The sequence below is a fragment of the Leptonychotes weddellii genome, chromosome 7 (assembly GCF_054177405.1).
Source record: "Leptonychotes weddellii isolate Sample4059 chromosome 7, ASM5417740v2, whole genome shotgun sequence".
Taxonomy (NCBI): Eukaryota; Metazoa; Chordata; class Mammalia; order Carnivora; family Phocidae; genus Leptonychotes; species Leptonychotes weddellii.
This window is the reverse complement of record NC_138375.1, coordinates 89,673,425-89,700,372: the sequence shown is the minus strand read 5'-3', so window position 1 is coordinate 89,700,372 and position 26,948 is coordinate 89,673,425. Positions and strand designations below refer to the sequence as shown.

At 41.4% G+C, this 26,948-nt stretch overlaps 1 protein-coding gene across 3 annotated transcripts in view; it reads left to right on the top strand.

Annotated features, from left to right (window-relative positions):
- Window positions 1–26,948, top strand: part of LOC145722677 (synaptic vesicle glycoprotein 2C-like) — a 103,118-nt gene that overhangs the window by 31,419 nt on the left and 44,751 nt on the right. For all 3 annotated transcript variants that reach the window (XM_081826723.1, XM_081826724.1, XM_081826725.1), the window contains exon 2: window positions 14,562–15,237. In XM_081826723.1, coding sequence (XP_081682849.1) covers window positions 14,661–15,237 — 577 coding nt within the window. In that variant the 5' untranslated portion in view covers window positions 14,562–14,660. The remainder of the gene's footprint in view (window positions 1–14,561; window positions 15,238–26,948) is intronic.

Genomic DNA, 26,948 nt, shown 5'->3' with positions numbered 1-26,948 from the left:
TTCCCCCCCACCCCCCTGCCCTGTCCTGGCTCCTTGTGTGCGCAGCACGCCCCACAGTCTGTGTATTCCAGCTAGTTGTAAGGAAATTGGAGTCCCACCAGAGAGTGACTTCACAGGGAACAGGCTGCTTTTCCTTCCCTCTGTCTCCCATGCCTCTCCAACTATCCATTCTCCCACTGCTTAACTTCTATGTGCCGCAGACACTCAGAAATATGCACTGGATTAAATGTTACCATGACCCAGGAGTTTTTTTTTTTTTTTTAATGGTTCTTTGAATTAAAGGCCTTTCACTAATTCTCTTTGTTTTATCTAGACCTTTCTCAAAGAATCACATATGATTTCCTTATGACTATAGCAAAGGTGATTATTAATGAAGAATACCTAAAATTACTACCTGTGAATTACAGGGAAGAGATTGAGAGAGGGTAAAGTAAGGCACACTTCCGAGAAGGAGCTGTATTTTGTCCTCCTCCCTCTACCCTGGATATTTCCAGCACGTATTTCCATTTGAAGAGTGACCTGCAGGACTGTTAGAATTAGATTCTGTTCTGCTGATGAAGACAGGAAGACAAAGCGAGACTCTTTATGCAGACCGTACTGGCCATGACGGAAACAGTTGACGACCCAGTGGTAGCATTAAACTAATTTGCCTCCCCAAGATTAGACCAAGAAACGTCAGAATTAATTTGCTTTTCTGGGATCCTATTGAGAGGCAGAGGTGTTCATCCTGCTCCTGTGTTGTAGGAATTGCACTGATTGAGAGAGAAGGCCCTCTCTTTTTTGAGGGAACCTTCTCTTGTTGGCAGCACCCTGTTGCTTCTGACTCCTGATGAGGGTACCCGAATACTCGTCCTGAGAATGCTTGTTCTGTAAGATATTTTGGGCTGCAGGGTCAAGTAAGTATGGATGATGTTGCTTTTTCCCCTTCATGGAGGAAGGATGCACACAAAGCATGGGTAGCATATCAAGGGCCCTGAGAAGGCCTGTAAAAATAGTATGAACAATAAAAAGATTCAGTTTTGCTTATTTTAGTGTTCCATTCAGGCATTTGTTTAACGAATAGTTTTAGAAAGTATCAGGCATTCTTTAGAAAGTGCTGGGAATTTAGCCAAAAACAAAATAAAAGTTCCTTTTCTCATAGAGTTTATAGTTTCTGGGGATAATCAGGTAATAAAAAAGTAAAAAATATATAATATGTTGTTAGATAATAAAAGATGTTAAGAAAAACAGCATAAAGGGTCAGAGAGTGATGATGTGGGGGCACTGTCTTAGATAATGGTCTAGGGCTCTATGTGGAGGTGACATTTGTGAAGGGACCAAAAGGAAGTAAGGGAAGGAGGCCAACAGTTATGGGGGGGGGCAGCATTCTAAGCAGCGAGAATAGCAAGTGCAAAGGCCCTGAGGCAGAAGAGTGTTTGGCATAGTGTAGTAGGCTGGGGTGGAGTAAGGGGGTGTAGGGGTAGAAGATGAGACCAGAGAAGAGATGGGCTGGGCCTTGTAGAGGCAAAGGGGGTAGGGAGAAGCCCCTGGAGGGCTCTTAGCCCTGGAGTGATACTATCTGCCCTATCTTTGGAAAGGATTACTCTGCCTGCTATGTGGACAAGAACCTCTGAGGTCAAAGGTAGAACCGGAAAGACTATTGTAATGTCCACATGAGACAAGATGGTGGCTTGGACCAGGTGATGAGCAGTGGAGGTCGTGAGAAAGTGGCAGGTGTATTCCCATCTTAATGGTCCATAAACTTTCTTTTTGAGGAACACTTTTTAATATCTCTTGGAGTGCATTTTAGAATACACTGCTGTATGTGATCAGGTGTCGATCATGTATTTCTGTCAGTTGTGAAAGTGTGTTTATACCTTCCTCCTTGGTGCTAATCTGTAGAGGATAACAATGTCAGAGAGGTGAGACACCCAAAAACTAATGGAAGAAATTGAACAATTTAATTTTAGCAAGTATGGTCAAGGTTGACTTTGACTATTGGCTCCAGTGGCGTGACAGTTACAGAAGGCATTTGGAAATCCATTTTTGTTTTTGCTTTTGTTTATTTTGTTCTGACACAGGTACAGTTGTGCCAAAGGCTCTCGTGCATGACATGTTTGTTTATTTTTATTTCGATGTATACTGAGTTTCTACTGTGGCCTTAATAAGCTAATTCCTTAGTCTGCAAATGCTTTACTTGTCCACCTTTTGCCTGGTCAAATCAGTTTAGATCTCACTCTAGCTCAGATTATCAGAATAACATGTGCCAGCACATAGCTCTTATTATAATTATCTGTTTAGTGCTTGGATGCTCCACTAAATGGAAAATGCCTTGATGGTGAGGACCCGTGCCTTTAATTTCTGTATGCACGGAGTCTAGGGAGAGTCCAGGCCCTACTACTGAGTAGGTGAAAGTAGCTGTTAGTTGAATGAGTGTCCGGGATTGCCTTGGGGACTAAGGATATGAGATGAACCCAGTCTCTTCCTTTAAAGAACTAGTAGTCTGGTGGGGTGGATGGAAGAATTCTGACTTCCCTGTGACTGTTGCTGTAGGCCCAGATCTGTTCTCATACATTGGTGGAACATTCAGTAGTCCATTTGAGAGGTTTTAAACCAAGAAGTCCCTCTTGCCCCCCAGTATTTAACTTACCAACCCAATTAGTGAGCTTGGAATTCCACGATTTCCACATTTCCTTGGACTGAGGAGTTAAAAGAAAAATAGGTCAGGGAAGGGAGGAGTACTTTAGGAACTCCCTAGCCATTTTTGTATATATCTTGTGTGAATTATTGAGCAGCTCCTTTCCACATGGGCAGCAAAAGAAAAGGTTTTGTTGGAAAAGAGAGGAGGGCACCTGTTCTTCAGTGGCTACCTTGATCATGCGGAATTTTCTTGCAACAAGAGAGTCCTAGACTCTAACATAGAGAAGAAACTGATGGTTACCAGGGGGGAGGTAGATGGGGGGATGGGTGAAATAGGGGATGGGGATGAAGGAGGGCACTTATTCTGATGAGCACCAGGTCATGTATGGAAGTGTTGAATCACTATATTGTACACCTGAAACTAAATACAACACTGTATGTTAACTAACTGGAATTTAAATAAAAAACCAAACAGAACTTAAAAAAGAAAAAAATAATAACCAGGTGGAAAAAAAAAAGAGAGAAAGAGATCCCTGGGCAGTAGGTGGTACCCCAAATCCAGGAACACTCCATTCTTTTGCTTTGCGGATCATGCTTCCCACCACTACAACACCTCGGTCTCAGAGCTGCACCTGCATTTAGCCACAGAGCTCTGGTGGAGGTGTTAAGGAAGTCTCCGGTGCCCTTCTTGTAGAGGCCACAAGCAAAGGGAACAATGAGAAGAGCATCCCTGGGGATAAAGCTCTGGGCATTTTATCACGTGCTCAGAGGTGCTGAAGTAAACAAAGGCAGCTGCGTTGGTAGCCATGCCCTCGGCAGCTTGCGAAAGGACATATTTATGAAGTAAAACAGGGATAAGGCAGAAAGAGAAAATATGCCGCACGCAGGCATTAAGGGGAGAATAATGCGAGCCTGGGAGAGTCTGTTCCTTTCTCCTGTTGACGTGAAGGGAGTTACCTGAGGTCCAGGAGAAAGTGTTTTTCTGTTATCCATGTGATAATATGAATGAGGCAGATTTGATAAATCTAGCTCTGCCTTTAAATTGCATGAAAACTGCAAGTATGCTAATCACGTTGCCTGACTAGCTCAGAAAAGACAAGCAGACAAATAGACATTCCTCTTGGAGCTTTCCTTGCTGCCAGACCTCAGGGTGTCTATCTCAGCAACAGCCATAAACACCCTTTGAGTCTCTCCCGAAAGAGCCCTGTGCTTCATGACTCCCAGCCTGGCTCCTGGCTAGCGAGGCGCACCGCCAACCTATGATTAATGGTCATTTTTTTCTTTCAAAAACGGAAATTGCCAGCATTATCGCTGCTGGACTGTGAATTATATTTATAAATGACATCTTTTTATACTTCTTTAATTTCAAGTACACTGGCACTTACTGAGGAAGTACCATGTGCCCCGGGTTGCCTTTGATGCTGTTTTATGTAATCCTCCGAACAGAACTTTTATTTTCCACTTTATAAATAATGTAATTGATGATTGAAAACCGTAAATGACTTGCCTAGTGTCATAAAGCTAGCAAGGCGCCAAACCAAGATTGGAACCCAGGTGGGTGTTTGACTTACAAACAAGACCCCTGTTTACGTCTAATCATTTAGGTCATTTTAATATGTCGAGGACACCTGTTTGCTCAAGGGATGTGGTGGAGTTTCTGTACCAAGGTAGGAATAACCAGGTGTTTATTCCACTGAGATAGTGTGTGCATTACCTGACTCTTATAGTGTTCTGTCTCTGCATGTAAGTAATTGCCTGGCACCAGGATTTGGCTCCCTAGCCAACTTTTAAATATGTAAGATATGACTATCTAAGTTATAAATTGCCCGTGTCCACTTCTTTCTCTTCTAATTCCAGTGATGGGCAAGCAGAGGAAATGGAAATTAGTCTCATTTTGTAGTAGCTCTGATGTGAGATTGAGGAATATGGAGAAGAAGGGTAACTGAACACAGGTCCTTATTAAAGGCCTACTTGGTACATTGGAGGGTTGGATTTTTCTCTTGATTGCTCTGTCTGTTCTGAGGAACTTTTCTTCCAACTGTCCTCCTCCTTTCTCAAACCTGTCTTTAAAAACATTTAGTAAATGCTGCCTTTATTTTGAAGTTGTCCTGTTCATTATCAGATGATTATAGTCAGAACAAAGATTGGAACAGATGTGAAAAGCAGGACTAATAAGATACAGTAAAAGAAGAGAAAGCGTTTCCAATGTTTACATAAATAGAGGTTTTATTAAGCCACCTTCATTTAGATTTCCTACCTTAAACCCACCCAACTTAGAGTAAAACCCAAAGTCCTTACTGTGGCCTCGAAGTCCTTGATGATCTGTCCCTAGTCACTTCCCTTGTCACCCCTCCCTGACTCTACTCAGGCCCCTGGCCTCCTTGCCTTTGTCCACCTTTTTCTTGCTGCTCCTGTGCCTGGAAAGTTCTGAGCCCCTGGAGAGCAGCCTGGCTTATGGCCCTGGCCTTAATCAGGCTTCCAATTTTCCTCTATTCAGAGGCTCTCACCCAGACTATTCCTCTTAGAATCACAGCCCCTCCTGCACACCCTAACCCTACCGTGTCCAATAGGGTAGCTACTCATCAGGTGTGGTTATTTAGATTTAAATTTTTGCCCCATTGTTATTGGATAGCACAGATCTAAAACATCTCCATCATCACAGAGAGTTCTGTGGGACAGCGCTGCTCCAACCTCCTACCCTGCTTTATTTTTATTTGTAGCCTTACCACTACGTGAAATTATAAATTTATTTGTTGTTACCTGTCTTGTCATTCGAAAGAAAGCTCCATACCATCAGGGACTTTGTGTGTTTTGTTCAGTCTCCTATTTTCAGCTCCTAGCAGCTCCTAGATGAGTGTCTGGCATATGGTAGGTGCTTAATAAATACTTCCTGAATGAATGATTGGATCTTTGGGGGGCCCCTTTTTTAATCCCAGAGGAGATAAGAAGAATTGTTGAGGGACGTTGCTCTTTTCCTTCTGCTCTTCCCAGGCCTCGAAAGCCTTTGTGTTAACCCATGTGCTTCTGGGAAGGACTTCTGTTCCTGGCTTTGTTTCTCTTCAAGTTTCCTTCCCATGATTCATAAGTCCTAGTGAAAGGAGCAGAACTGACCACATTCACTCTGAGTGGTTATCACCACATCCCCAGATGGTCCCTTTCCAATCTGGTAGCCTCTGTTTAATGCCAGGGGACTCATCTGCCAGAAGGTCTTTGGTCATTTTGTGGAAGAGAATATCTCGCTCTTATTTAAGGGTAGGAATGGTGGATGACAGATTTGTAGATGATTATGCCTAATAATGCAGGTTGTTTTGATGCTCCTCAGGCATCTGATTTCCCCAAGGGGTGACAGCATCCTGCTAGCTACTTCAGGACAGGAATCTAGGGTATTGTACTCATGCTGGGCTCCACTGAAGACACTCTGAGTCTGCTTGCCAGTTCTCCTGCAGTGTTGCTCCTCTTAACACTTGACCAGAGATGGGCCAGGTACATAGAAGGGTCTAGAGAGGACAGCTGAGCTGAGACTGTGAGGATGGTTAAGAGGCTTCCTTTTCTGAAGTCTCCATAAGCAAGCCTGACCCAACACTTGCAGCTCATCTGCTCTATTCCATGATTGAAATTCAGGGAGTTCCCTTCCCACTGAGGCCAATGTTTTACTGTGGGAGAGAGCATGCTTCCTTGCCCACCGAATGGATCTGACAGATACTAAACTTTGTGGCCAGAATATATGTCATGGTTCTGAGAAACCAATAAACAAATACACAAATGAATAAAATATTTTATATATATATATATATATATATATATATATATATATACGTGTGTATGCATCGTGTTCATTAAATAACTGGCACAATACGAAGAAAATGTCAACTTCATTGAGTTACATAAAAGAAGACTTGAATAAATATAAGGATATATTTTTGGACAGGATGACAATTTTAAGACTTAGTTCTTCTGAAAGTAATTTACAAACTTAGTTCAGTTCTAATTTTTGTAAAGACCCTTGTTTAAATGTGTTACCCAACCATTTCCCAAACTTTCCTAACAACAGAATGTCCCCACTCTCAACAGGACACTGACGAGCTGTCCGGTATTAAAATAAATTAAAATAAAATAAATCAATTAAAATTCTAATGAAAATTTTCTTGGAAAATGACTAAGCATTTCTAAAGTTCATTTGGAACACAAATTAGATGGGATGCAAATAAATATTTGCAAAGGATGAGTCCTGAGGGGTACATGCACTGATAGATATTAAATTTATAACAAAGTGATAAAAATTAAAGCCAAATGGTATGAGGGCAACAGGAGATAAAAATAGCAATGTAGCAGATTTCAAAACTGAAGAGAGGCTAACATACACAGGAATTTTGTCTCTCATAAAAGGGGCATTTTAATGTTTCTGGGATATTTCTTTATTCCTTTGTAAAAATCCCTTCCTTGTACAATAAAGCAAAATAAATTCCAGAGCTAAACATTAAACAATGAAACTAAAATGAGTTAGAACAAATATGGACAAATATTTTGGAACCTCAGGAGGGCCTTAATACACTGCTGAAGGCAAAAAACATGAACAAAGAACATTTTATTTTATTTAAAGATTTTATTTATTTATTTGACAGAGAGAGACACAGCGAGAGAGGGAACACAAGCAGGGGGAGTGGGAGAGGGAGAGCAGGCTTCCCCCGAGGAGGGAGCCCGATGCAGAACTCGATCCCAGGACCCTGGGATCATGACCTGAGCCGAAGGCAGACGCTTAACGACTGAGCCGCCCAGGCGCCCATGAACAAAGAACATTTTAAACAGACTATAAAATAGTCAATAGCTTTGCCTGGCAAGAACACCATAGATGAGGCCCTCTGAGACAAATATTTACAATATGTATGACAGAAGAGTTTATATATAAACATTTCTTAAAATTCAATAAGAAACAGATCTCGTGTTCTTTCCTTGGGGCTGCTTAACAAATTACCACACTGGGTGGCTTGAAACACAGAAACTTATTTTTCACAGCTCAAGATGGTACAAGTCTGCCCTCTCTCCCAAGGGGACAATCCCTCCTTGTCACTTCCAGTTTCTGATGGTTCTGGGCATTCCTTGCCTTTTGACTGCGTAATCTCTGCCTTGATTTTCTCATGGCTTTACTTCTGTGTCTGTGTCTTCTCTCTTCTGTGTCTTATAAGGACGCTTGCCGTTGGATTTAGGGCCCACCCACATAATCCAGGATGATCTCATTTTAAGATTCTCCATTTAATCATATTCTTTTCCAAAAAGGTCACGTTCATAGCTTTTGGGGGTTAGGACATTTTTATATCTTTTGGGGGCCACATTAAAACCACTGTGTATACCTCAATACACAAATGGGCAAAAATTGAATAAAAAGGGGGTGCCTGGGTGGCTCAGTTGGTTAAGCATCTGCCTTCAGCTCAAGTTGTGATCCCAGGGTCCTGGGATCGAGCCCCGCATCAGGCTCCCTGCTCCGCGGGGAGCCTGCTTCTCCCTCTCCCTCTGCCTGCCACTCCTCCTGCTTATGCTCTCTCTCTCTTTGTAAAATCTTTTTAAAAATTGCATAAAAAGCATGTTAATATACTTAAAATAAAAATTTCCAGGCTCTCTGAATGACTTATTACTTAAAAATATGCAGATATACTAAATACTCTATTTTTGTAGCAAATATCTCATAAGAGATTACATTTTGTAAACTTAATTTTGGTTTTTGATAGACTTGAAATACTGTTTTTCATTTAAAAATATTATTTTAATGTAATGTATTTAATTCTGCCTTTCATCCTGCTTCTCTCAATTAATTCTAATTAGTGAGTTTTATGGTATTTTTAAATAGACATGTTAGAATTTAGATTTTTTTTTTTTTATTTGACAGGAAGAGAGAACACAAGTAGGCAGAGTGGCAGGCAGAGGGAGAGGGAAAAGCAGACTCCCCACTGAGCAGGGAGCCCGACATGGGGCTCCATCCCAGGACCCTGGGATCATGACCCGAGCCAAAGGCAAACGCTTAACGGACTGATCCACCCAGATGCCCCTAGACATGTTAGAATTTAAAAGGATCTTGGCATTTATTTTAATACCAGACTGCTCGTTGGTGTCCTGTTGAGAGTGGGGACATTCTGTTTTTAGGAAAGTTTGGGAAATGGTTGGATAACACATTTGAACAAGGGTCTTTACAAAAAGCTTGAACTGTGACACTTCTAGAGAAGGATCTATTTAGTATGAGACAGATACTTCCCAAATTTATTTGACCGTAGAACTTTTTCCACTCAGAGCTCCTTGTAGGTCCACATATTACAGACTGCACTTTGGGGGAAATGCTGATCCAGGCAAGTCCCTCATGATGAAAGGGGCAGTCAGAGAGTTGGCTCCCTTACACTGCTTATGTCCTCATTCAGTAACATTGCTTTATAGCTTTTTATTTTACTAAGTTCCTGTTTTCAGGGAGCTCATGTTCTAATGGGGAAGACTGTTGTGCTCATGGCTTACCATCATGGAAGACATGATTGAATGCCTGGAGGAAACCAACTGTGCTTACCTGGGAAGCTGTGATTAGGTTAAGCAATAATGAAAGGAAATCACTCAAAGAATGGGAATTTACACATATTTACACATAAATTTAAAGGTTTGGAGGACAAGCAGCATCCTTAAATAAAAGTCTAATGTCAAAGATTTGGACAGGCTGGGATGATGGGTCAGTAAAATTCCTTTATCTCAGATGTCCTCTCCTCCCTCCCGAAAGCTTCTTTCCAGAATGTTGTCTTGCTGCAGATATGCATTTCTGCATTTTAACTCCAGTTACCTTCAAATAGTGTCTGTATTGCACAAGGTTAGGCTATATGAAGTAGAAGTGTAGATACTCTTACATAATACTTAGAGCTCCTACAAGGCCATGTCCATCGTCTCATCTTTCTCCACCAAAGTCCAGAGGTCAGATATGCTGTTCTTTTTTGTTGACAGTTACTAGGAAGGTCCAGAGGTTTCAAACCTGTGCTGAATAAGCATTTCAACCAATGTTTTCTGCCAGAATAAGCATCTTCATAATCTAGCTGGTTTTCTGCACCATACCTATCGCACTGTTCTTTTAATAATCACCAGAGCATTTTATTCAATGTAAATTATACCTCAAAGAAATTGTAAGCCTTTTAAAAAAATCATTATCTTTAGACATGTGAAACAGCCTTAATAAAGAGGTATCTAGTTGTTTACAATCAGCCCTACTTGCAGTGTGGGTGGTGAATACTAAGTATTGCCTTTCTTTCTGACACGAGTCATAGATTAAAGTGTATATTAGTTTGGACTAATGCATTAGAGAGTCCCTGAAAACATTTCTGGACTTGTTGCAAATTTTACTGTTCATGTCATTGGCTTTTTGTTTTAATGAAGCTCTGTTTTGTGGCATTACTATAATGTCATCACATGTCATTAGTTTTATGTTCTATCTCATAAGAGATAGAAAGTGATAAGGCTCTCATTGGGGTGGCTGGTGTGCTCTGTTACTGTCCTGACCAAATTATATAGCACTGACTTAAGGCGAAGCATTATTATTCCCCACTTCTCGACTTCCACCCAGGTACAGGGATTTCCACTGCTTCCCAGGAGAGACAAATGTGGGGGAAAAAACCACTTGCAGCTTCTCCCTTCACCACCCACGCACATACCCTGACTCCTCCCCAAGAAAGAAGGAGCAATTTCTCTGGCAAATTGGGGGAAAGACCTTGGCCTGCTGGCCTCAGCCCCACGGAGATGCTTACCAGGTCTTCTACTCCTGCAGCATGGAAAGTTCCCTGGACAGCCTTCCCTCCAGGAAGGAGTCCTTCGTGGTGCAGAGTCCCAGGGCTGGGAAGAAGGTGTGGCGTCGGGGGTAAAGTGTGGGTGTGATTCTCCAACAGCTGCTAACTGATCACAATTTATCTCCACTGTTGAATGTCTCCTTTGGATCTGAACTTAGGAGGGAAAGGGGGTTGTTAGATAATGACCCCTCCCCCCAAGCCCAAAGTGCTAGAGACCTGCAAGTACTTTTGAGCGTTTCTATCATCCAGGCATGGGAGGTGGGGTTGTCCTCTGCCCCAGCTTTGCAGTTTCAGATCTCTGTTACCCTCATGGGCTCCCATTTCTACTAATTGCTGGTAGATGCAGTGTAGGTGACTGGGCTTTGGAGTAGGCTTGTGTAAGTGTGAATTCTTACTGGGCAGATTTCAGTTTTCCCACGTGTAAAATGGGAAATTTATTTAAATTTTTTTTTATTTATTAAAAATTTTAAAAGCATATGACCATTGTTAAGATTCTTGTTGTGTGATAATACCCCTGAAGTGCTTAGCACAGGGCCAATGTAATAGTGGGTGAGCTCTTATAATTGCTGTCATTACTCTGTGCACAATGGCTTCAAAGCTGCATAAATAGTTATTAAAATGATGGACTTTCCCAGCATCCAGAAGATCCCAGAAGGTTTTGGTGAGGATGCACTCTCCCACATCTTTTGATGATGGTGGTGATGAGGGGTAAAACAGAAGGAAGGACTGGAGGTTTGGGGACAGTGTGGGGAAACTGAGAGAAACATCTGTGTGTGTGTTGGGGAGGGTTGTTCGTGACGGGAACACGTGTAGGATGGTTTTGATATAGTATGTGGTGTGAGTGAATATATGCTGTGTGGCATGAATCATCAAAGGAAAAAAAAAAGAACTGAAACTCTATTTTGACAGAATAACTCTCATTTATGTGTATAAATTATTATTTGTGCAAAATGATTGTCACACACATGGAAATAGAGCTGATTTGTGCATGTCATTAAATACATCAGATAAACTGTGCTGCATATATTATTTGGTTGTAACAGCCACTTCTGTAAATACAGGTTTTAACCAGCTCTGGGTCTTACTGCTTAGTATGATTAGCAGGGCATCTAAACAAGTAGCTATTAAATGCTTATTGTAGGAGATCCTGTGAATGTTCTGCCTAGATACTCTTGGATCCCCTTCATTGTCTCCGCTCTCCTCCCCTGGCTCCAGTGGGCCTTTGCTTCCACCAGCCAGCATCTGTATCCCTTCAGAGGACTGTTCCTGGACCCTGGGAACTGCCTAGCTTTGGGTGCAGAGAGCTGGAAGTGCCTACAGTCCATCCTCACCCCGGGTGGCCCTTAGCCAACAATGGGCGGGAGTGGGAGTGTGAAAGCCCCATACCTTTGCCTTGAGTGGGAATAACTCTGAGCGGAGGCTGAAGCTCACCCCCCAGGACCCTGCCTAAAACTGCTGTCCAGCCTCAGTTGTCCCCTCCTTTACCAGCTCCTCTTAATAAATGATTTGCCCCTGATTCCTTATCACGGGTTCTGTTCCTAGGGAACCTGAATTAAAATCAACTAAATATATGTCAAATTTTCTCCTGGACACAGAGTAAACACCACTTATTAATCCTCCCAACACTGCCAGGTGGTTATGTCGTTATCCTTATCTCACAGAGAAGTACACCATCTTGAATTACGGGGAATGGGCATCTGCACTTGATTGGAGGTGGTTGGAGGTTCATTGCTTTGCCTTCTTTCCTGCCCTTCTTGGCCGTGGACATCTTATTTAGAATGACTACAGGATTATCTTTTGAAGTACAGCCACCATGTTGGGATGGTTTATCTGAACAAACAAGACCATATTTTGGAATTATTATCTATATAAAACCTATCACGAGTGAAGATATCACAGTAATTCCCCTTGTTTCAGAACCTACAAGATGATTTAGGCAAGAGGCTATAAAACAATTTTTGTGGGGCGCCTGGGTGGCTCAGATGGTTGAGCGTCTACCTTCGGCTCAGGTCATGATCCCAGGGTCCTGGGATCGAGTCCCGCATCGGGCTCTCTGCTCCTTGGGAGCCTGCTTCTCCCTCTCTCTCTCTCTGTCTCTCATGAATAAATAAAAAAATAAAATCTTAAAAAAAAAAATAAAATAAAATAAAACAATTTTTGTGTAGGAAACCAAGGTATCAGAATGACCAGGAAGCATGCTACTGCATTTCCTAAGACCTTAGCAAGAGCACTGGGTGAAGCAGAGAGGGGTAAGGGGCAAGTCTTTGGAGTCAGACACATCTGGGCTGGAGCCCCAGCATCTCCGCTGACAAACATTGTGACCCTGGGCCAGTTATTTAATCTCAATAAGCCTTAATCTTCCCACCTGTATAATGGAGACTATAATACCTATTTTGGAGGATTGAAGTAAGGATTAAATTAAAAAATTAAGAAATGTATATAGAGTTCTTGGCACAATGTCTGGCATAGAGTACATACAAAATCAAACTTTTTTTATTAAAATGATGTCTGGCACATATAACTCAAAGTGATTCACCATGAAACAGAGGTATATCATTTGAGTCTCTGAGCCTCTATCCTCAAACTCTTTTCCAACTGCTTGCTCATCTTTTCTTACTCAGCTCATGGATCCTCCCATCTCTCCCTGCCCCTGACTCTCAGCTCTCAAAAAAAAAGAAAGAAAAAAAAAAAAGAAAAAGGAGGACATACAGAAAAACCCTCTATTAAGACATTTGGCAAAAAGGCTTGTAATCGTATGTTTATTTTAATTTCATTTTGCTGTCTTCCAAAACACAGGGCTGTGCAGAACCATGCTTCTGTTTGCCTCCTGGGCGTTTGTAGTCATTCAGTGGTAACATGAAATGCACAGTCCATTTAGAAACAAACATCTTTTTGTCTTTATTGCTGGGTTTGTTTGTGATGTCTGAATGAGCCGTTTAAGTATATGTTTGTATAGCTACTTATCAAGTGTTTTATACTGGGTAGAAAAAGAAGGTAGAAATGGCTATTATGTAACTCATGGTTTGCAATGCTGCCACAGAGTAGAGCTTGGGAAGTTAATGATGGAGGAGAGTGACTCTCACCTTTACATTATCTGTCCACAATGGTGGGCCACCAGAGGAGACAGCACAGTGGACAAGGGAAAGATCAGTTACCATGTGTTCAGCCCGAATGTAAGCCAAGACATAGGGTGATCTCAGTGAGAAAGAAGACCAAATGGTGGGTCACGGGAGACCCATGATTCTGGTACCCAAGACCGCAGTTAGTTGGAGTGCCAGTAGGACAAGGGGTGTGTGTGTGTGTCCAGAGTTGAAGAAGGTAGAGACAAAGCTTGGAGTACTTACAGGGTGGGGTTGTGAAGGGACATGGCATGTGGCTTACCTGTCCCTGCTAGCCTGGGGGTGGCCTCTGAAAGGACAGACCCCGACTAGACAAACCGTATGTTCCAATTCAGTGTTTATCAAAGGTATCTGAAATCATTTGATGAACTCTGCCCATGTCCCACTGATATGATGGTTATGCTGGGGGGAAATACTCAGTTGTGGTTTTGGGTGCCATATGAGTCTTTGTTATTTATTGGAAGGAGATATAATGAAAGTAGAGGGGAAACAAATTTTACAAATATATATATATATATGTGATTCAATAGCATCGTGTATAGGGCTGCTTGCCTACAATTTTTTTTTTTTCACTATTAGGAAATAAGGTCAGATAGGATTCTTCTCATATTCTGGTTTTGCCTTTGCAGTGTGTGTATGTCTCTGAGCAGTATTATTTTTCTCAATCAGAGTATATCTTTATAACACTTCCAAATGTGTTAAATGTACTTTTAGAGGTGCCAGATGTCCTGTTTTCCTCTCTGGGGGAATGCCTGTGTATTCTATCAAAGTTCCCAGAGGACAGAGTCCCTTAAACACCAAATAATAATAATAACAACAGTAAAACCCGTAAGTATTCCAAACACCAGTCACACCTGAGCAGAGAATCATTATCCGGTGTGCATGTGGACAGTGAGATCAAAGAAAGGAAAAGCTAATTCTGTGTCTTAGTCTGAGGGGGCAGTGAAAAGAGATTGAGAAATAAATGGTAAAAAAGACAAGAAAGGAATACTAAATATTTTGTGTGGTTTTTCTTCTTTTGCAGTTCTGTTCTGACCCCAGAGTGGATGATGCAGTCAGGGCCGAACCACTGATTGGAGTCTGAAGAATTCCCATCTTCGCGTTGGCCATCTGTTGAGATAAGATGCAAGATTCTTACAAGGATAGGACTTCATTGATGAAGGGCGCCAAGGACATAGCCCGAGAGGTGAAGAAACAAACAGTAAAGAAGGTGAATCAGGCAGTGGACCGGGCCCAGGATGAATACACGCAGAGGTCCTACAGTCGGTTCCAAGATGAAGAGGACGATGACTGTTCCCCGCCGGGAGAGACCTATAATGGGGAGGCCAATGATGATGAAGGCTCCAGTGAAGCTACTGAGGGTCATGATGAAGATGAGGAAATCTATGAAGGGGAGTATCAGGGCATCCCCCGTATGAACCAAGGGAAGGACAGCATTGTGTCAGTGGGGCAGCCCAAGGGGGATGTGCACAAGGACCGGCAGGAGCTGGAGTCAGAGAGGAAAGCCGATGAGGAAGAACTAGCCCAGCAGTATGAGCTGATAATCCAAGAGTGTGGTCACGGCCGTTTCCAGTGGGCCCTTTTCTTTGTCCTGGGCATGGCCCTGATGGCGGACGGCGTGGAGGTGTTTGTTGTCGGCTTCGTGTTGCCCAGCGCGGAGACAGACCTATGCATTCCAAATTCAGGATCCGGGTGGCTAGGTGAGTGCACCGTGTCCGTGAGACAAATTCTGAACCTGGATTATTTGTTGAGCACAGTTAACAAATAGAATAGATACTTTTCATCTAGAGCAGTGCATTTTTTTCCCAATACTTTTTTTTTTTTTAGATTTTTTTATTTATTTATTTGAGAGAGAGAGAGAATGAGACAGAGCAAGCACATGAGAGGGGGGAGGGTCAGAGGGAGAAGCAGACTCCCCGCCGAGCAGGGAGCCCGATGCGGGACTCGATCCCGGGACTCCAGGATCATGACCTGAGCCGAAGGCAGTCGCTTAACCAACTGAGCCACCCAGGCGCCCCTCCCAATACTTTGTTATGAAAAATTTTAAACATACAGAAGAATCAAAAATATTGTACAAGGATGCCCATATATATCTGCCACCCAGATCCTATAGTTAACATTTAATACCATATTTTCTTTATCATCTATCCATCCATCAATCCAACTTATAACATTATGCATTTCAAAGTTAGGGCAATAGATTTTAACTTACCATACTATAAATGTTTTATCGGTTTCTCCTTTATTAACATCCAAAGATATGCCTTTGGAAGTTAATAAAACTATTATATGAAAACCTATTTGAGTACTTTCCTAAATATAGAGGTTAATCTATAAAACTCTGGCAAATGTGATTTCAAATTTCAAATTTTATGTGTAATACTATGATTTAAATACTTTGGGGACCCTGCTAATTTTTTTTCTATAATCTATGTGTATGTTTGCTTGTTTATTTTTTTTAGTTAGTCTTATTCATAGATTTTCTCTAGATGACTTTTTCTTTTTCAAAGTTCATGCCTTTGTGCCTAAACTGGAAAAACCTCCTCATATGATTTTAAAGTCTCTTTCAAATCCTATTAATATCTAAATTATATGTGTAAAAATAATATGACCTCTCTATAAAATATCTAATCTAGATAGCATGATTTTTGTTTTAAAGTTACCATGGGGCACCTGGGTGGCTCAGTCGGTTAAGCATCTGACACCTGATTTTGGCTCAGGTTACGATCTCACGTCGGGCCCAGTGCTGGGCGTGGAGTCTCCTCGGGATTCTCTCTCTCTCTCTCACCCTCACTCCACCCCTCCCCCTGCACATGCTCGCGCACACTCTCTCTAAAATAAATAAGTAAATTAATTAATTAATTAAATTAAACAAAATTAAGTTACCATGCCCTCAAGGTTCACTTTGTTACGAAGCCTTAGTTAACATTCCCACTTATTTCCCTCGCTTGATCTCGCCACCCTGATCATGACCTGAGCTGAAATCAAGAGTTGGACTCTTAACCAAGTGAGCCACCCAGGCACCCCAAAATGCCATTTTCTAAGCTGCTCTGTGATGTCGTGAGAGAGATAATCATGAATGAGAAAAGGATCTTATTCTTTTAATAGTTGTTTCTTTATATGACTTCCTCCTAGCATCTCTTTCTTTAGCCAATTAACTGAGTGAGATAGATCCATGGAAGCAGAGTGTGAGGGAGAGGGGGTGGGAATGGGGCATATTTTGCATGTTTTTGCTGGTAGACTCATCTATGTGTTCAGCCATCAAAATGCAGAACATGATTCAGAGGAGGGTCCTTAGTCATTTGTCAGATTGATCATTTCAGTGTATCGCTTGTGTATCTAGCACTGTATTTTGTCTTTGGTTTTTTCTTTTGGTGAGCAGATATAACTATTGTAAGCCTTGGCATCAAAATATTGATCAAGATTTTGCAAAAGGAACACATCAGCAGAACATTTTAAGAAGCTAGATCCTTAGAAATACATCCACACACATATTTAATAATTGCAAGGTTGATTTTAGGACAAACATCTTTTCACGTTGTGATCTTAGCTTTTATATTGGAAACATTTCAGGAAAATCTAAACTAAGCTTGCCCTTGTGCCTCTATCTTCTTGGTGCTGAATGGAAGCACAGTATTGCCCATGGTTCTCTTATTAGTCAGTCCATCCCAGAAACCTACAAACCCTGATGATGTTAACACACCCCTAGGTGGCACCCAGAAGTGTAGAGAATGCTGTGGAACAGTCGAAGCCCAGATATTTTCATCTTTCCATAAATGTTGACTGCTTTAGTGAATTAAAAATGTGTCCCCAGGAGTGTATGGTTTCACTCAACGTTGCGAGCCCTCAGCAGAAGCATTTTAATGGTTTCATAACTGTGCCTTCCGGACTTGCATTTCAATTATTTTGCCATTGTAATTTCACTTATAATTGCATTCTAACAGAGTTTTTTTAGACAGGCATTTAAATTGTTTTGCCATTTTCATTTCATCGAATAATAGCTTTGTAATATAATTACCACACTAAGTCACAGCAGTGGGATCAAAATACAAGAAAGATGCATGACCCATGTTTGGGGGTATTTGGGGGATATAGATTTGCAAAATAATTTCTCATTTGCTACTGAGCATTGTGTCATTTTCTCAAGGAAGACCAGGAATGAAAAATATGAACCAATTTATGTCTCAGTTATTTGGGAGATAGATCATCTCTTGGTGTTTGCAAGATGATTGACTTAAAGGGAGTTAAGAGCATCCTGTGTGTGCATGTGTCTATGTGTATGGTCTGTGTATTTATATAACATTGTTAATGGGCTGGGAGAAAGAGTAAATATTTAATTATCTAACAAGCTGCTCTTTGAGAGGGTAAGTGCAGTCACTTTAAGATAATCCATGTTTTATTGCCGAAGTGTATTTATTGAGCACTTATTATGTGCACAGCACACTGTTACGACAGGTGATAATAGGACAAATAAGGACAAGGTTTCTGTATCCAAAGAAGTTACGGTCTAGTACGGAGAACTCACAAATGCCTGCAGGTTAACGGTACAAAGAAGCAAGTATCGATAGCTGGAAGAGAGGTGTAAATAAAGAGACTTGAGGCTGAGAGACCACTGAGGGGTTAGGACCTCACCAACGCGGCGGGGAAAAGGCAGGGATTTAAGAAAGGCAGGGTTCCAGAGGGCGGAGTCAGCAAGGATTGGTCCTCGATTAAATCTGATGGTGGAGCAAGTGGACAGTTGATGAAAAGAAGGCGATTCATCAAACTGAGTAATGCAGAGGACAGGTTTTAACATGAGGAAGAGGGATGAAGGGTTGGCTTTAGACTTCTCACTATGAGATCCTTGGGGGTGTCCAAAGAGCCCTGTGGGCTGCTCTCCATTTGGGCTGAAGCACAGTTGGTTTGTGAGCCATCTCATTTACGATGACCCTGCCAGTGACCTTAACCAGGGGGCTGGTGCTGTCCTGCAGAATGCTGTTTACTGGGCTGGTGGTGAGGAGGAGGACCAGGAAAGAGAAGCCGGAGCAAGAGGAGCGGCCAGGAGAGCGGGGAGGCCTGGAAGTTGCAGGGAAAGGAAGAGATGTGGAACTCTTGGGTGCTGCAGGGTCATGCCGGTAAGGTTGCAAAGGATCTCTCGGTTCAGGCATTGAAGAAGTTCTTGGCTGTGCAAATGGCTCTTGAGACGAACCTAGTGAGCAAGGCTAGGTGAATAAAGGGTTCGGTAGCTAAAGAACAGCACAGATTTTTAAACATCTTATCTGGAATATCAGTGACTTCAGCTGCCACTCTGGTGTTATAATAGGTTCTGTGTTGAATTAAGCAGTACGTATGCAGTGGCTTTATGTGGGGGGCGTGGCCCAAGGCCCTTTAAGGGAGATTGAGATGAGTAAGGATTGGTTCCTATTATCAAGGGAGATCGTGGTATTTCCCAGCTGTCGGTGTCTTAGGGATTTAGGCAGACCCTGTCATCTTTTTTTTTTTTTTTTAATTTGATTATGTTATGTTAATCACCATACATTACATCATTAGTTTTTGATGTAGTGTTCCATGATTCATTGTTTGCATATAACACCCAGTGCTCCATGCAGAACGTGCCCTCTTTAATACCCATCACCGGGCTAACCCATCCCCCCACCCCCTCCCCTCGAGAACCCTCAGTTTGTTTCTCAGAGTCCATAGTCTCTCATGGTTCCAGACACTGTCATCTTAAAAGTGAGGGGAGGAGCCCTGGGCATGTGGGCCACTTGCCTAGTCCAGGGCTGTGTATTGGGAGAGGCAGACTGTGGAACACACATCCTAGCTCCTCATCCCATGTTCCTTTCCAGTTCTCTAACATTTTCATTTGAAATCCTCTCGATTGGGTTTACTCCTAGGAGAAGACAATATTCTCAATTACTGGCAGAAATATACCACTCTGGTGTCTCAAGAGATGATCTAAAATTCACTTTTTGTTTGTGGACTCCAACAGTGTAATCACCTGTTGGTATTCGATCTTTTTTGTCCTTTTCCAAAACCCTAATAGAGGATATTGCCTGGTTTTGCTTTTTGTTTTCTGTTGTTGTTGGTTTTTTTTGGTGTGCGTGTTTATAGACAGTACATAATGGCAGCAGTCACAAATGAGAATTAACATGTGAAATCAGCCCATAGTACAAAGTCATCTTAAAGAGGCAGAGTAGTAGAAGTTAAAATAGAGGGAATGTAAACCCCATGGGTCCAGGGCTTTTTGTCTGTGTTGTTAACTACTGTCTCTCCCCTACCCAATCAGTTCCTGGTACTTAATAGAATCTCAACAAGTATTTGAGATTTGAGATGACCGTCTGTGAGATTATTAACACTTTGAGACCTCACTGAAGATACTGATATATCTAAAGTAAGAATGTGTTGTTTCGAATGGGACTTCGTGGCTGGTCGTGGAAGACCAACAGGAGAGAAAGTTGGATGCAGGTGTTGACAGTGCCCTCCTAAATGCCGCCAGGGTTGGTATGCCCTGACCGAAAAATTTTACCCTATGTGTTTTTGGGACCACATCTATCCCTATTTTAAGGAAGACCACATTAGCCTGGAGTCTGGGAAGACATGACTCCTGTAGCAAAGACCTTTCATTCTAATTCCATGCTCCATAACACTTTAAAGATTTCAAATTGAGCTTTATTTAGGGTTTTCCCATCAGGAACGTGCTTGCCAAAGGATGCCAGTCTTGGCAATTCTGCTTTTTTGTTTTAATTAACCAAATGTCCATTCTGGTGTTTTCTGTCTGTCTTGGTGAGGTTGACTACTAGGAGTCTGCTCCTGAAGATGGATCTGTTAACATGTGCTGTTATGTCCACGTCTGGAACATGTAGGACCCAGGTCCAGAGTAGGACTGGATGGAAGTAGCTAGCACGTGGAAGGCCTACCTCGATGGTCCCCTGGGTTTCCCGGAGAAATATCCTATTGTAGTACATATGGGTTTTCCTTTAGACCATCCACAATATTGGCTGGTCAGTTGGCATATTGGGCAAAAACGGAGGTAGACCATGAACATCAAAGCATTAAGAATATATTTGTACATATGAATGGAGTTTTACTTGACATTTTTTTCAGTTTTAGAAACTCTTGGAAGTTTAAAAAAGGATTTATAAATAATTCTAGAATATAGATTTTTGTGAATTTAGAATATATTTCTGGCTAGACATGGAGCAGTGATTTTCATTTTAGTCAATACTTGACTATCGACTGTATCAAGTCAGACTATTTGGCATTTGTATATCTTCTCTTGACAACTATAATGTTCATTCAACAAAAATTTATTGAGCGCTTACTATGTGACAGGCGTGATTTTAGACTCTAGGTATTCCTATTACAATGGTAAAAAGAACAAACAAATCTCTAATAGACCTGAAATGTGTCTTTTAACCTTTCTTTCTATAGCTTCTACCTAGCTCCTACCTACCTTTTTTACTTTGTTTGCCACTTATAAAAAGGATGATTTCCTTGAAGGCTGAGATGGATGGATATGACCTGAATTCTCCCCAATTTCTTTCTCCATTCCTCCATGCACTCCTTTATTCTTTTAGGTATTAACAAAGGAAGATATATTCTTTTGAGATTTCTAGCTCCTTTATCTTTAGCTGCCTATATTTAAAAAACAAAACAAGTTTCAAGTTTCTGAGATACCTTTTGCTTTAGTCCTGTTGACTGCTGATTGCCACTAAACTGCAGGCAGATTATAGAAACTGGCTCAGTGTTCATTGAATCAGTCCTTTTATTCAGTCTGTATCACCCATTCCCAGTGCTGTCAGGTAGACCACTGGTAGACCACTGGTAGACCAGTATATCCAAGCTGATAACAAAGTGATGAAGTCGTAGTTTTAGTCCAAGCTTTGATCTTTCAGCATCTGGGTATACTCTATATATTTTTCTCAGTTTTATTGAGAAATAATTGGCATACATCACTGTATAATTTTAAGGTGTACAGCATGATGGTTTGATTTACATATATTGTGAAATGATGACCATACTAGGTTTAGCTAATGTCCATCTTCCCATAGATACAATAAAAAGAAAAGAGAGGGGAAAAAAGGCAAAAATTTTTTTCCTCATCATGGGAACTCTTAGGAATAAGAACCCTCTTAGCAACTTTCCTAGGTAGTTGACTCTTGAACAAAGTGGAGGTTAGAGGCACTGACCCTCTGCACAGTCAAAATTCCCGATGTAACTTTTCACTCCCCCAAAACTTAACTACTAATAGCCTGCTGTTGATAGGAAGCCTTACTGGTAACATAAACAGTCTATTGACCCATATTTTGTATGTTACATGTATTATATACTCTATTGTTATAATAAAGTAAGCTAGAGACAAGAAAATCATAACAAAGAGAAAATACATTTACTGTACTGTACTGTATTTATCAAAACAAATCTGTATATAACCCACATAGTTTGAACCCATATGGCTCAAACCTGTGTTGCTCAGGGGTCACCTGTATATCATACAACAATGTTAGCTAGAATCATCATTTTATACATTACATCTAGTACTTACTTATCTTACAGCTGGAGGTTTGCACCATTTGACTACCTTCCTCGGTTTCTCCCTACTCCTCCTCCCCTCTGCTTCTGGTAACCATAGCTCTGATCTCTTTTTCTATGTTTTTTTTTTTTTTTTAGGTTTCAGGTATTTGTTGTTGTTATTGTTGTTTTACATTCCACATATAAGTGAGAGCATACAGTGTTTTTCTTTCTTCATCTGGCTTGTTTCACTTAGCATAATGCCTTCAAGGTCCCAACATGTTGTTGCAAATGGTAGGATTTCCTTGGGGTTTTTTTTATGGCTGAATAATATTCCAGTGTGTGTGTGTGTGTGTGTGTGTGTGTACACCATAACTTCTTTATCCATTCACCCATCAATAGACATTTAGGTTGTTTCCATGTCTTGGCTATTCCAAATAATGCTGCTGTGAACACGGGAGTGCGGGTATCTTTTCAGTTACAATTTTTGTTTCCTTCGGATATATTCCCAGAAGTGGGATTGCTGGATCATATGGTAGTTCTATTTTTAATTTTATGAGAATCCTCTATATTATTTTCCCAGTGGCTGTACCCATTTACAATGCCACCAGCAGTGCACAGGGTTCACTTTTCTCTCCATGCATGCTAGCACTTGTTATCTCTTGTCCTCTTGGTGACAGCCATCCTGATAGGGGTGAGGTGATATCTTATTGTGGCTTTAATTTGCATTTCCATAATGATTACTGATGTCGAGTATCTTTTCATATACGCGTTGGCTTTTCATATCTCTTTTTTGGAGAAATGTCTATTCAGGTCCTTTGCTCATTTTTTTTTTAAAGATTTTATTTATTTATTTGAGAGAGAGAATGAGAGAGAGAGCATGAGAGGGGTGAGGGTCAGAGGGAGAAGCAGACTCCCCGCTGAGCAGGGAGCCCGATGCAGGACTCGATCCCGGGACTCCAGGATCATGACCCGAGCCAAAGGCAGTCGCTTAACCAACTGAGCCACCCAGGCGCCCCTTTTGCTCATTTTTAAATTGGGTTATTTGGTTTTTGCTATTGCATTGTAGGAGTTCTTTAAATATTTTTAATATTAATCCCTTTTCAGATATATGATTTACCAATATTGTTTTCCCAGTCCATAGGTATTCTTTTCACTTTGTTGATGGATTCTTTTGCTGTGCAAAAGCTTTGTAGTTTGATGTAGTCCCACTTGTTTATTTTTTATTTTGTTGCTTGTACTTTAGGTGTCATATCCAAAAAAATCAAGACTCATGTCAGGGAGCTTTATTCATATATTTTCTTCTAGAGTTTCATGGTTTCAGGTCTTACATTTAAGTCTTTAATCCATTTTGAGTCAGTTTTTGTGAGTGCTGTAAGTTATGGGTCTAGTTTTATTCTTTTACATGTAAATATCCAGTTATCCCTGCACTGTTTATTGAAGAGGCTGTCTTTTCTCCATTGAGTATTCTTTGCGCCCTTGTCAAATATTAGTTAACAATATATGCTTGAGTTTATATCTGAGCTTTTGATTCCATTCCATTGGTCAATTTGTCTGTTTTTATGTCAGTACCATACTGTTTTGATGAGTATAGCTGTATAGTATAGCTTGAAATCAGGGAGTGTGATGCCCTCCTTCTTTGTTCTTTCTCATGATTTCTTTGGCTATTCAGGGTCTTTTGTGGTTTCATATGAATTTTAGGAGTGTTTTTTCTACTTCTGTAAATGTGTTCTGAATTTTAAAAGGAGGGGCTTTGTACCCTAGAAGTGTAGGCTGCAGATTTCAGGATCAGCAGCTGTGTACCCTGCCTAATCCCTTTGTCATTAACATCTGCCTTGATATCTTGAAGGGAGGTCTGACATCCACTGTGTGTGTGTGTGTGTGTGTGTGTGTGTGTGTGTGTGTGTGTGTACGCCCTCTGGTTCTGTTTAGCCTCTAAGCTGTCACAGCGATTCTAATTGGAATTAAAAATTATTGGCTTCTAGAGAACATCCTGTCCACCAACACTAGCAAAATCTTATTTGGATTCATTATTGCCAAATTGGAAAAGAAGCCTCAATAATTTGTTGCCATTATATTCCTGAGTCTTATTTCCTCTGGTCATTCATATTCTCCTGAGAGAAGTGAAGTTTCTAACGTCTTAGTGGAGTTGGCCCAAGTAGCCTGAAAAGATTCCTCTATCCAAAGGGTCTGTGATCCATTTCCACAGGATAGGAGTGAACAGAAACTCCATGCCACATTCCTGAAATTTGCCAATAAGCAGCATTCGGGAATGGTCAGAGTGTGATAATAAATGCCTTTCTGTCATTTGGAGGCTCGTTGGAGGTTTTCCCACAATACAGCTTTGAACCTGAAGACTGATCCTGGCATCCTGATGCCCTATATCTCTACATCCTAGAACACTCCTGAATGAGGATTCTGATTCCATTGGTGGTCCTGGCCTTATGTATCCCGATTCAGTGTGGAATTCTCCCTGAAGTCACTGTAGAACTTGCTGATCCGTTGTCGGTTTAGAGAATTTGTTAATTGCAGGTTGGTTTAAATAAAGCAATCTGAAATGTTAATCACCTAATAACTACAAATAATTTGGGCTTGTAGGTTTGAATTCCAAACATGGAGATGCAACCACCCCCTTTCATGGGAAATCTAACCTCTCAATATTCTTACATAACAAGAGTTTTATAGGACCTAAGCTTCCTGCAGAATGCTCCAGAGAGTAGGAAATGGTTTGATTACATTCATCTTGAAGAGTTATCTGATAAATTATTGAAGTAAGTATTCCCAACCACATCTTTGCAAACTGACATTCTTACCTTAAACTTAGAAATTTCTTATTGGCCTTTTCAAGATTGTGAGAGAAAAAGTAAAAGAGGCCCTTGGGTATAGTTCTTATCTTCGATTTCAAAATTGAGATCTCTTTTCAAATATAAAATGATGAGGACACAATGAGTTTTTCTAATTAAATTTTTTTAATGTAAGAAATTTGCTTAAAAACAATATAATGATCTTTAAATTATTTTTACATCTCTCTGTTATCTAAATGCTAAAGATGATAAATTTTGTCATGAGTATTTTATTACATTAAAAAATGCAATCTTAAATAAGCAAATATGTACAAATGTTGGACTATCGCTTATTTTTGCCATTAAGTTTATTTTTTCACTCTCAAGACAAAGCCTGGAAACAGGGGAGCTGACAGCTGAGAAACTGCTGAACATCCTAGTGCACGCACTTTCTGTAGCCAACTTATACTGTGGGGCTGCTATGTACAGTTGTGCAAGTTGTAACCTGCACAAAGGCACAAAGGCCGGAATCCAGCCCTCCTTCTACTAACCAAGCCATTCGCCCTGGCTTGCGGCTGATTCCACCTGCCTGTAGAAAAAGGTTGGACTTTTGCTAATTCTTCTACTCTGAGGAGACTCTTTTTTGTCATTTATCCACCTAGATAAGCACCTTTTCCCAATTAACATAGAGGAGCCTTCTGTGCTAAGAGACCCCATTATTTGGGGATATGCATGAGGTAGTGGGGAACCTGAGGAGATTCAAAAGGAGGAGGAAGATAAGAAACTAAGGTCTTACCCTTCCAAGAACTTACGGCAGATTCAAATTATTCAGAAGAAGGGAAAGATCAAAGGAAAAGCATAACCTAGGTGCAAATATAATTCAGTAAACATTCACCTAAGCAGTTATGGTTGTTGGGTGCTAAGTGTCGTCAAATTAGTATGGGCTTTATTTTAGTACATCATGTGCCTAGTCTCACCGGCTTAAAATACTTGGGAAATGTTGAGAAATGGGGGACTTTGTGTTTGTAAAGGCGCTACGTTTAAGTAACTCAGAACAACAGAAGTGGAGAGACTAGATCCAGTAGGGACAGCATCATTAGAGGGCTTCAATCCCTCTCCCAACCATGGGCATGCATGTATTTGTTGCCCAGAAATTGCTGAGTTTTGTTTTGGAAAAAAAAAGAATAGAGAGCACAAGCCTCCTCTTCTTGTCCTCTGGAGGCAGGCTGGTGCCCCAGAGACCCTGGATGGAGATGAGAGAAACCGGAGGCTCAGAGCCCTAGGACAGTGCAGAGGGGAATTTTCAGATTTGCCCTGATCTTGCTCATAGCTGGGGTTTCCTGCCAACACTCCCTATGTGTCTGGCATCTCAAGGGCAAGAAGTGTAGCCAAAGCTAAAGTTAGCAGAGAGGGCATATTAAAGAAGTGCCACCCCTCAGCCTCGGACGGGAGGTCCCTGGACAGAGGCCAGGATGGGGTGCCCTTGGGTGGTAGGGAATCGAGCATGTGACAGGCTTCATACTGTGTCCACTTTATCTGCCTGTCTCATCATCTTCTGTTCACAGTGCCTCTTCTAGTAACTTTGCACCATTGTCCTTAATAAATGACATCAATATAATTACCATTAAAAAAAAAAGGAAAGAGAAGACCCTGCTTTAGGACAATGGACTCTACTAGTTATGCCCCTGCTGAGGGAGTTCTCAACCAAACAGAAGACCTCCTAGCCTGCCCGGAGGCCAGGCCGGGGCTTGGTGGAGTGGTCAGCACACATCTATACCATCAAGTCAGCCAAGCAACATCAGAGAAAGTTGGGGTGGGAGGCGAAGAAGAGTGTCTTCTTTCCTGACACCCAGGGAAGAGCTCAAGGAAAGCAGGATGGAGTCACACCACCTGGCACTTTCGTAGGGCAAATTGCCTTGGAGTTACTAGAATGCACTTTGAATCCACACAGCACCCTTGGTTTGTGCCTGGGAGAGTTCTGTTTTGGGGCATACATAGGATCAGGCTCGTAGAGGGGAAGTTAAAGGGGCTGCTTCACATTCAGTATGGCCCTTTGTGAAGTCAGGAAGAGAAGATAAGAAAGTTGGGCATTGCTCTACTTAAGATGGGATGTTCATAAGACGCTTTCAAGTAAGTGC